At 36.0% G+C, this 12,351-nt stretch overlaps 1 protein-coding gene across 4 annotated transcripts in view; it reads left to right on the top strand.

The window, feature by feature from the left end:
* LOC117289388 (protein jagged-1b-like) overlaps positions 1–12,351 on the top strand; it is a 51,277-nt gene that overhangs the window by 22,559 nt on the left and 16,367 nt on the right. For all 4 annotated transcript variants that reach the window (XR_004518941.1, XM_033770503.1, XM_033770494.1 and 1 more), the window contains exons 8-14: positions 760–873; positions 1,477–1,590; positions 2,546–2,659; positions 3,528–3,574; positions 4,359–4,532; positions 5,321–5,471; positions 5,857–6,021. Coding sequence is in view for 3 of the 4 variants with exons in the window: in XM_033770503.1 (XP_033626394.1) it covers positions 760–873; positions 1,477–1,590; positions 2,546–2,659; positions 3,528–3,574; positions 4,359–4,532; positions 5,321–5,471; positions 5,857–6,021 (879 nt within the window). In the remaining variant the exon portion in view is untranslated. The remainder of the gene's footprint in view (positions 1–759; positions 874–1,476; positions 1,591–2,545; positions 2,660–3,527; positions 3,575–4,358; positions 4,533–5,320; positions 5,472–5,856; positions 6,022–12,351) is intronic.

Below are 12,351 nucleotides of genomic sequence, written 5' to 3'. Positions count from 1 at the left end.
TTTTTGTACTCAAATGGATTTAACCATAATTATTAAACGGGATGTTTACGTTTGGTAATGACTCTAAAAACTAATGTCAATAAAACCTTACTTGAAGTACAGCAGCCTTGGATAGTTTGCTGCATTTTTAGAAACATTTACCTTCAAGCACTGTGGTTGTTGGGAAACATTTACCTTCAAGCACTGTGGTTGATGAAAAAGATATAATCACCTTTTATCCCCAACAATTTGAATATGAAAATCGCTCCGGATTTTCAGTGATGTATTTCAAAATCTCCACCACCTTTTGAAATAAATTTTCACAGGTATACCACTACATTTATGTAGGATTAAAGCAATCGAACAGTTCCAAAAACCGAGTTACTTTGCAATTAAGGTTTGAAGGGTGAGATAGTATGGGTTACAGTTTAGAATGAAGATTATGAAAAATATAAATGGGTGACAAAAGTGCCATGGTTTAGTAAAGTTTCAAAAGTCATAGAAAAACTGTTATAAATACTGGAAAAATCAAGATTTGTGCTTAGTAATTGATTTATGATATTGGGTGCCAGAAAACAAGGGAGCTGTAGATTAATGTACATGTATGTAATTCGAGAATGATGGGAAGAAAACAAGGGAGCTGTAGATTAATGTACATGTATGTAATTCGAGAATGATGGGAAGACTTTTTTGTGTCCATTATTCTTTATCTCTGCTTGGGTTTAAACATGAGACCATTAACTATGTTGCCATTAACCATTTGTTTGTGTTCTTCTTTAGCTGAACATCCTTGTGAGAACCAACCATGTAATAATGGTGGGACATGTTTAGAGATAGGTCGAGGCTTTTACTGTAGATGTACAAGGGGCTGGAAAGGAGATACATGCACTGAAAGTAAGTCACTCCTTTATTAAGCCCTCAATGTCGCTGGTTTATTTCAAGATTTTGAGATTCATGAATAGATGTACAAGGGACTTAAATGGAGATGCATGCACTGAAAGTAAGTCACTCCTTTATTCAATCACAAGGTTGCTGGTTTATTTCCATGAGATTCATAAATACTGCAACTTAAAACAATCCTTACTTTGGGTATTTATTGTAACTTAATAAAAGCTGCAACAAAATAAGGCAGTATTGAGCCTGATGTGTCATTTTGCAAAAGATGTCAAATTGAAGTAACATCTTGAAACATCAATGTCATGTGCCTTGGCCACACAGCAGGGTGATAGGTGCAGATTACAAGTCTGTGCATGCTAGTATTATTATTATTATTATTATTATTATTATTATTATTATTATTATTATTATTATTTTTTTTTTTCTTCATATGACTGGTTACAATTTCATGTGGCTCATTGCAACAGTAGACCAAATGGTTGAAGATGAGATCTTCAACAAGTCTGTTTTTCTTTGAAAGAAAAAGGGGGTTGCTAAAGGAATTGCTTTGTATCAGGGATTAGAGATTAATGAGAGTTTTTGGTTTGTGTTTATTTGTAGATCTTGATGACTGCGTAAGTCAACCCTGTCTGAATGGAGGTGAATGCATTGATGGAGTGAATTCATACAGCTGTCGTTGTACACCACAGTGGCAGGGTCCCATATGCCAATTTGGTGAGATTACAAAGGAGAGAAGTTTCACACACAGAAGTGTTGACAATTGTGTTATTAAATGTGAAGGAAAGATAGATCATCCGTAACAACCTAATTTTAGATAAGTGACGGGTCAGTAAGTGTTTGGGTGGAAATAAATCATCATAGAATGGGAGGTGATTCAATTTGTATGAAGGGTACAAATACCTTCAAATCGTGGGAACTCTTTCACTTTAAAAACCAAATGAATACTACTTTGATCATTTGATTTGATATGATAATTATTTCACAAATAAAGTGGGAGGAAGAATGTAGTTTCGTAAATGTAACTGTTGGTTCAAACTAAATGTGGGTAGGTAAATGGATCTGAAGGCATTTCAAAGAAGACGCCAGCAGATAAGGGTTGCTGATATGTATGAGCCTCTGCGTGCCTCTCAGTTGAATTAACTCAAATTCTGCTTGCTTAGTTTAGAGTTAAACAAGTCCACCCCTCCATCACCATCACAAGTCTGGTGTTCCTAAGCAAAAGAGTGAACAAAACACAGGCATGTGAGTAACTATTCATGGAAAAAAGAGGAACAGAGAAAAACGGACAAGAAAAAAAGAGGAAAAGATACTATTTCTATACTTTTGTTCATAGAAAGTGAAGAAAAAAAAGAAGAGGAAAGTCAAAACCCAAAAAGAGGAAATCAGCTGAAAAGATGAAGTCTCACATGCCTGAAAACATAAAAGTAAAATAATTCAGAGCCTGTTGATATCTGCCCTACAATGACTCTATGATCCCTGCCGTTGATTTCACCAAACTCTTTCTAAGTTAGGATTAATCTTAGGATTTGGGACGAGTTCAGTTCTGTATCTGAAGATGTTGGGACGCATTGAATCCATCCTAATTTAAGCAAGTTACTCATCCTAACTGGAGGTAGCGTGCTGCAGGTACATGTTCATCTGAATATTAATGATTTACAAATGCTTCCAGATGCTGATGAGTGTATGGGTAGGCCGTGCATGCATGCCTTTGCCTGTCGGAATAGAATTGGAGATTATCTCTGCGACTGTCAACCAGGATGGACAGGGAAGAACTGTGACGTCAGTAAGTTTGACTCCATCATTAATTCAGCAAAATTCCTGGTTTTATTTGATCTCAAACTGCATTAGAGTTGTGAAGTTAGTAAGTTTGACTCCATCATTAATTCAGCAAAATTCCTGGTTTTATTTGATCTCAAACTGCATTAGTTTTGTTTGTGAGAGCAGCCAGTAAAATTCTCTGAATAATTGACTTAATAAAACGGTTGTTAAACTTTTCAACTCACGAGAAACCTATTTGACCCAATTCTTGTACCAGTTATTTTGTATTTCTTTGGTGAAAGGTTAATGCATTGATACTGCAGTGTAGGAGTCAATAGTGGTAGTAATGGTTTAGAGGGTTAAGGGAGGGACGGCTTGGTTGAAATGAATGAAGGAACAATTGCATGGTATAGCTAGGATGTTTAGATTCAAACAACAAACGCTTGAAAACTGAATTACTTGTACATAAACGCACACACCGAGTTAAATCATCAGCATCAGCAATGTGGATTGGTTATTTTATTCCTATTTTGGGCATCCCCAAACTAAGATATTGACGACATAGGGAGACCTAAGGCGGTTGTTTTGTCTTTAATTTAAGTTGTGTTAATTAAACATGCCAATATTAATCACTATCAAATTCAGTGGGGTTTTTGGGTGTTCAAATGCTGGTTTCTTGACTTTGAATTATTTCTGATGGAAAGATTTCTCTGCCGGGTTGAATTTGTAAGAACTTTATGGACAGATTGAAACTAGTCAATTATTGCCATTGATAATGACCAACCTTATACTTAGTCCTCAAGCTTATAGTAGTATGTAGTAATTTGGAGAAATTGTTTCTGTTCCACATTTTTATCTCAAATGAATTAATTGTTTTTATTTGTTTCTCCTAGATGTGAATGACTGTGTTGGCCACTGCATAAATGGAGCTACATGCCTCGTGAGTTATGATTCATTGTTTCTGAGTGAAAAATAAAACATAATTGCTTTACTTTTTGTTGATACCTGATTTCATGTGAGTAGATGACTCACTAGATTATTGTTTGTAAAGCACCTTTATCTTTCGACCAAACTGCCTATTTATCAAAATGCTTCCAATTTCAACTTATATTTTCATTCCTTTTGCATGTATGCATTTTTTACTGTAAAGTATATTTTTTGCATTAAAGTTAATGAAGCATAAAAATATGAGGCAGTAAACAGCCATGTTGGACGTTGTAGAAAAAAACATTCTTGTTTTCTGGATGTACAGTCACTATGGTGTCACTTTATGCACATTGTCTATGGGATAAGTATATTGTATTATAATACAACAAATATCAGACCACAAATTAAAATTGACAACACTTGAAGTTTATGTCCTGACTACGAGCTACCAGCATTTTGAATTCTCAGCCAATGATTTCGGCCTTGAATCACTGCCGAGGCATTTTTTTTAACCAATTTTGTTAACTGGATTTTCCAAATTATATAATGTTTGCATGGTAATAGTTTATTGAAAAAACCTTTGGAATGTCAGTAAAACAAAAACAACAATCATAAAAAACATAAAGATATTAAGTGGTAAATGTAAAAGAAGATATGAGTTGGCCATCATTCAGTTACAACCATATAAATTAAACAAAAGGGTGGCTGCTTAATGATCTCTACTAAGAAAGAAAATGGATTTTTACAAAAAAAGATGGAGTAAAAGAACTATGTGTTGTTTTGAACTTTTTTTACAGGACTTGGTGAATTCGTTCTCTTGCGTTTGTCTGGCGGGCTACACTGGAATAGAATGTGAACTGAATATTGATGAATGTACTAGTAGTCCATGCCAGCATGCAGGGCTGTGTGTGGATAAGGTGGCTGGTTACCAGTGTACATGTGCACCAGGATACGCTGGAGATAACTGCCAGGTACATTAGATGAAATATCACTTTCTATCTCTTCAGTAGTTTGCCCGTTGATACTCATATTATTCTGATGCTTAATTGTGTCATCAAAAGACCAGTATATGTCTGAACTGATCTGACCTTAGTCAGTAACTAGAGACCAGTATATGTCTGAACTGGTCTTACCTTACTCTGTAACTAAAGACAAGTATATGTCTGAACTGATCTGACCTTACTCAGCAACTAAAGACCAGTATATGTGTGTCTGAACTGGTCTGACCTTACTCTGTAACTAAAGACCAGTGTATGTCTGAACTGGTCTGACCTTACTCTGTAACTAAAGACTAGTATATATCTGAACTGATCTGACCTTATTCAGTATATGTCTGAACTGATCTGACCTTACTCAGTGACTGAAGACCAGTATGAGTCATGTAAATAACAGTGGGTACCTCAAGCAACTTATCTGATAATCATAAATTGTGGATCAGGTTGGCTCAGTGGTTTCTTTCTTTGCTTCTCACCTCTGTGGACCCCGGTTTACTCCATTGTGTAGGGTTTTTCTTCCACATCTGAACATTTCTCCTCATTTCCTATCTGTCCTGTTATTGGCGCTTATTGTGCTGTTGGTTGTGTAGTCAATAAAGAATTTCATTAGGATTCAAGAATACCAGTTTGATGTCAATTCCTGTGACCCTAATCCATGTCAACATGATTTTCAATGCTTTATTCCTTCATACCAGTTTGATGTAGATTCCTGTGACCCCAATCCATGTCAATATGATTTTCAATGCTTTATTCCTTCATACCAGTTTGATGTAGATTCCTGTGACCCCAATCCATGTCAACATGATTCTCAATGCTTTAACCTTCTTGGGGATTACTACTGTGGATGTACCGATACCTACCAGGGCAAAAATTGCTCTCAGTCTAAGCAACATTGCCAAGGACCTCAATGTCAAGGTATTTATTATGTGACTCTACTGAAATAAACATCGGGCAGTTCATTATGCTGCTCAAAAACTAGGGAACAATCTCCCTCCTTACATTAAACAATAAAGTTAAACATCCTTTTCTTTTCAGTTTTAGCTTAATGTATTTTGTTCTCTGCATTTGAAAATTGTTATTGTAATGTTAAAATAGTTTATGGCCTGGTTGACATTTAGACTCTATCCAAGTCTTTTACAGTAGAGTGTATTCTTATAAGTGTAGTGCAATAAAAAATATAGTTATCCATTACTATTATATAGATGTCCATTATTATTGTATTTATCTAACCAAGAACACATAAGGCATATTATTTTTAAGTGTGACAGTAAGTTGACACTTCTCTCTTTATTTGCCCTAGTGGTGGATAGTTGTACAGTAGCCTTACCAGCTAGTGAAGATGAAGGTGGTTTAGCATTAGTTCCATCTGGTGTTTGTGGTCTTCATGGAACCTGCTTAAGTCAAGGCGGTGATCGTTTTGCTTGTCAATGTGACGTGGGATACTCTGGAAGATACTGTCATGAAAGTAAGTCATATTTAAATATCTTTAGGATTCTCATTAATTTCTGCTTCAATTTTGAAATTGAATTTGCCAACAATTAAAGTCCACATGAAACTGGGGAAAATTTGCAAGTCTCTAACCTGATGCTAGTATTATGTTTTATACTCTTTCAGAGCGAAATTCACATGTGACGCCATCAGACATAACAAATAAATGGGTCTGTACTTTCTAAAGAGACTTTTTGTGCCAGTCAAATGATCAAAGTCAATGCCTTGAATGCTTTGAATGTTGACAAAAATATGCAGTTGAAGGGTATTGGCTTTAAGTCCTGTTTTATGGACCCTATCGGGTATAGAAGTAGAAGAGGAAGTATTGAACACAGTGGCTCTTATACAATAATGTTAGGTTAAAGACTTGTTTTTTGTTTGCCCATTTTCTGAAAGACTCTATCTATTGATAAATGAATGCAAAAAAATAGTTAATGGTCTGAAGTTTTGAGTCTTTCTGGAAGGCTAAATCACAACACAAAAAACATGAACAGTTAAATAAGTGTGAACTTAGTGATAAATGAGTGCATTACAAAACTTCCATTTGATCTTAGAGACTCTTGCTAAGACAGTGCTCTTTTCAACATCAACTCTGATACACCAAAGATGACTAATCAAAAATGTTGTTATTTATGTTATTAATGCATTACATTTTTATGTATTGTCACACAATTGTATGATTTTTGCCTTGGCTGATACTCGAGAATTTATTGTCATTTTTTAAATTATGAACACTTGAATCCCTTAAGAAATAAATGTTTTCCCATGTCTTGTGTTTTCTAAAAACTATTGTAATTTAAATTCATTGCTATTTTTGGCAAATCACAAAGTTACTTCGTGTTATCACAAATGCTATATTACGTGTTTATAACACACTCTATATGTCATTAATTTGTCTCAAATTTTGTTGTTCTGTGTGATGCTAGAAGTCTCTTTACAAATTATTATTGTTATTCTTATTACTTATTCGACCAATACAAACAACCAAAGTTACAATAGCACAAGACAGAACATTAACAGAAAATCAATTATAAAAAAGCAAGAAATAATGAAAATAAATACAAAATGATATAAATTAATAAATTAAACTAACTAAATAAACTATTTAAGTTACAATCTCATTATCTTTTTCCAAACACTGTCATTAGTTGTATTTTATTTAATTCTGAGATGAATTCCTAGTTGTATATGAATTTATTTATCACACCCAAGTGCCAGCAGCATAGACACAGTATGTTCTACCAAACACCTGTACTAGTCTCCTAATAATTGACTGCTACTTGTGTTTCAACTCCAAACCACCAGTAGACAATAAAAACATACACCCTGAGTAACCAAGACAATACAAAGCCATCTGGAAGCACCCAGATGGTTAAACCAACCGGCCCCTCCCCCACTCTAGTCTTTATTAATAGACAGCTGTTTCATCATTGTTACCGTATCCTGCCGATGGTTTAATTACTTATTGTCTATTGTCATGAAAACAGCTATATGTCGTGTGTCCAAGTGTAAAATTGCTCACTAATTTAATATGATACAGCCGTCCTTACAGCCAGGCAGTTTTCATTCATTCATATCACCTTATGGAACAATTGTATTCAAGTCATTGTCTTTATGTTTACAATTCATTGGGGTGTAAAAACCACACGAGCCACCGATTACTGAATAGTATACACATAATGAATGTTTATGAGTGCAATGGTGCGAATATGTTCATGAGTTGAAAGATGGAATGTTCTATTCAACGAGGCGGAGCCGAGTTGAATGGAACATTCCAGCTTTCAACGAATGAACATATTCACACCATTGCACGAATGAAAAACATTCATTATTTGTTTTATATAACATCCAAGTAGAACTTTGTCATTTTGATTGAAAGAAACAACTTTCAAAACAAACAATTTCAACTGTAGAAGCCGAATGCTAGTAATTTTACTATGCCTTCTTGCAGTAACACCTGCTGCGTTACCAAAGACACGCGCGCGCAGTGATGTTTTTACTCAGCTTTTTCGTTCCATCCGAAAAGTACCATTGCAATTGATTATCAATTGTCATTTTGGCCTGCAATATACACCCTCCAAAGTCAGACAACTTGCTAAACAGGATTTGCAAGATGTGGGACTGTGATAGTTTTGATAAGAATTTTGTTTCTTTCCCCAGTCTCTTGACCCTTGCGCTTAACTTGATGTATTTCTCATAATACTTTGCCAAGATGTTTGTCCTTGCTAAATGAACACACCCTCTATCCTTATTGAGTACCGAGATGAAATTCATCTTTCAAAGAATTAATCATAAAATCAAGAATGTATTAATCATCTTTAATTAATTAATTAATTAATGCCCTGTAAGTACTCATTATAACTCCCTCAACTCATCTTGCTTAGTCTTTTTCTCTCCGGGGAGGAATTCATGCAGATGAAAAGAAAAAACCCAATTAATCAATAATTTGCCACAAGTGTTGTAATGGAGTCACAGGAGGCCAAATAAAGTTCAAAACGTGTTGGATTAGAAGAGATCTAAGCCACGCGCCAACCCTAATTAATGTGTTTTTGTTGTTTTTGGATGGGGGCTAAGCAGGAAGGCTAGCGCCTTGTGCCTTGACTGTGTTTATTCACTCTTTGAATAATGATGTGGGAATGACTACAGCTGGTGTTTAAGCCTTAACATCATGTGGTGAAGTTTGTTTGTTATTGGTTGGTTATTTAATGCATTTTGAGGGAGATAATGAACCATATTTGTCTAATAATGTATGGTTTGACTTTAGGCAACTGACTGCTTTGCATGCTTTGGTAGCAAAAGAGGAATTCTCTAACAATCTTAATTTTTTTCTAAGAGAATATTTCAAACTTGTCATGTGGATATGTTTGTCTTCTTGGAGATTGTCTGGAGCTAAAGATACGACCCCTATCTGTTGATGTGAAAGTTACGCCCTTTCAGGTTCATGAGTCTTTAGACAGTCTAGTGTAGGGTTCTTGTTTTAAACCTAGATATTTGACATGTCGCTCCAACATTATTACCCCTGGTCACTCGACCATGTCATTCTTTAAACCATCTTAGCTCCATTTGGAGTTTATATAGCCTGTGCTGCCAATTAGGTAGCGCACCAATCTAAATCAATTACAAGAGCGATCGCTGTACGCACAGGTACCCATTTCACCCCTGGGTAAAGAGAAGCATATAGTTAAAAGTATCTTGGTCAAAGAACACAAATTATCATAAACAGGATTCGAACCCACACCATGATGACTCAGCAAACAGAACTTGAGTCCGATGCACTAAACCACTCGGCCATGTCTGGGATTTGAACCCACACCATGATGACTCGGCAAACAGAACTTGAGTCCGATGCACTAAACCACTCGGCCATGACTGGGATTTGAACCCACACCATGATGACTCGGCAAATAGAACTTGAGTCCGATGCACTAAACCACTCGGCCATGACTGGGATTTGAATCCACACCACGATGACTCGGTAAACAGAACTTGAGTCCGATGCACTAAACCACTCGGCCATGTCTGGGATTTGAACCCACACCATGATGACTCGGCAAACAGAACTTGAGTCCGATGACCTAAACCACTCGGCCATGACTGGGATTTGAACCCACACCATGATGACTCGGCAAACAGAACTTGAGTTCGATGCACTAAACCACTCGGCCATGACTGGGATTTGAACCCACACCATGATGACTCGGCAAACAGAACTTGAGTCCGATGCACTAAACCACTCGGCCATGACTGGGATTTGAACCCACACCATGATGACTCGGCAAACAGAACTTGAGTCCGATGCACTAAACCACTCGGTCATGACTGGGATTTGAACCCACACCATGATGACTCGGCAAACAGAACTTGAGTCCGATGCACTAAACCACTTGGCCCTGACACTCCGGAAATACCGTACCTGTAGAAAGCCACAAACTCTATGTTTAACATTTCCACGAATATTATGTGTCATTGGCATTGAAATGATGTATTTTTTTATTGATTTTCTACAAAAGTCTTGAAATCGATGGCTTGTTTTGTCATGATGAGTCATTGACATTGAAAGTTTGTATCTGGGATAGGTGTGCTGACCTAGAACTCATTACACAATGATAAATGACCATGAATGTCTGTAGCTAATCGATTAGTGTTAATTATATAACACCTAAGCCGATCCTTGCCATTTGATTGGAGGATTGTCCGTCACGTGATAGCAAATAAAAGTACCATTGCACGCTGAGTCACTCACCGTGCTTTTTCGTTCCATCCGAAAAGTACCATTGCACGCTGCCAGCGTGCAATGGTACTTTTCGGATGGAACGAAAAAGCTGAGTAAAAACATCACTGCGTGCGCGTCTTTGTAACGCAGCAGTGTTACTGCAAGGAATAATATTAGTAAAATTACTAATACTAGCATTCGGATTATACAATAAAAAATTGTAGGCCTACGCTTTGTTTGTTTTGAAAGTTGTGTCTTTCAATCAAAATGACAAAGATCTACTTGGATGTTATATAAAACAAATAATGAATGTTTTTCATTCGTGCAATGGTGCGAATATGTTCATTCTTTGAAAGCTGGAATGTTCCATTCAACTCGGCTCCGCCTCGTTGAATAGAACATTCCATCTTTCAACTCATGAACATATTCGCACCATTGCACTCATAAACATTCATTATGTGTATATTATTGTAGACCTGTGCATTTTACCCTCTTTAAAGAAGCTATATCTTTCTTTATATTCATCTTTAAGTAATGACGAGAAACCAAAAGGAGTTGCATTAACTTAGTTTTCTGTGATGATTTATGCAAGAATTTAAAGTTCAATCATAAGGCTGACTTTTACATCCTTTATAAATGTTTATGATTGGATAACTTGAAATGAGAAGGATTTTGGTATAATCTGTGATATGTTGTTGGCTCAACGCTCAATTACAATGGCAAACTTTTGAATTGATAGGAAATCCATAGCAACTCTGTTTTAGAATTGTGTTTCTTGCTTGAATAGAAATGAACCATGGGAGTGTTGTGGCCGAACGGTTAAGAGCACCGAATTCAAACTGGTGTTTGTGATCACCAGAGTGTGGGTTCGAATCCCCAGCCGTGACACTTGTGTCCTTAAGCAAGACACATAACCATTGCTTCATCCTTCGGATGGGACGTAAAGCCGTTGGTCCCATGTGTTAAACGCATGTAAAAGAACCCAGTGCACTTATCGAAAAGAGAAGGGGTTTGCCCCGGTTTTCCTGGCTGGATTGGCAGCATATTGCGCCACAGCACCTTGTAAATCATTACATGGTGTTTAAGGATTAGGTCTTATATCTCAAAATTTGCCCCACTCCTTGCAGTAATAATATCTGGCGCTTTGTATCCTTTGGCAAAAAGCGCGTTATAAATACAGTTATTATTAATATTATGAGTATAATGTGATGTCACCTAGCATCTCTTGATATATCCTTAATACTGAGCGTCTATCTTAGCTTTCTTTTATAATTATGAGTATAATGTGATACCACCTAGCATCTCTTGATATATCCTTAATACTGAGCGTCTATCTTAGCTTTCTTTTATTATTATGAGTATAATGTGATGCCACCTAGCATCTCTTGATATATCCTTAATACTGAGCGTCTATCTTAGCTTTCTTTTATTATTATGAGTATAATGTGATGCCTCCTAGCATCTCTTGATATATCCTTAATACTGAGCATCTATCTTAGCTTTCTTTTATTATTATGAGTATAATGTGATGCCTCCTAGCATCTCTTGATATATCCTTAATACTGAGCGTCTATCTTAGCTTTCTTTTATTATTATGAGTATAATGTGATACCACCTAGCATCTCTTGATATATCCTTAATACTGAGCATCTATCTTAGCTTTCTTTTATTATTATGAGTATAATGTGATGTCACCTAGCATCTCTTGATATATCCTTAATACTGAGCGTCTATCTTAGCTTTCTTTTATTATTATGAGTATAATGTGATACCACCTAGCATCTCTTGATATATCCTTAATACTGAGCATCTATCTTAGCTTTCTTTTATTATTATGAGTATAATGTGATACCACCTAGCATCTCTTGATATATCCTTAATACTGAGCGTCTATCTTAGCTTTCTTTTATTATTATGAGTATAATGTGATACCACCTAGCATCTCTTGATATATCCTTAATACTGAGCGTCTATCTTAGCTTTCTTTTATTATTATGAGTATAATGTGATACCACCTAGCATCTCTTGATATATCCTTAATACTGAGCGTCTATCTTAGCTTTCTTTTATTATTATGAGTATAATGTGATACCA

The sequence above is a fragment of the Asterias rubens genome, chromosome 1, assembly GCF_902459465.1.
Source record: "Asterias rubens chromosome 1, eAstRub1.3, whole genome shotgun sequence".
Classification (NCBI taxonomy): domain Eukaryota; kingdom Metazoa; phylum Echinodermata; class Asteroidea; order Forcipulatida; family Asteriidae; genus Asterias; species Asterias rubens.
Note: the sequence above shows the minus strand (reverse complement) of the source record. Positions and strands in the feature narration are given on the sequence as shown.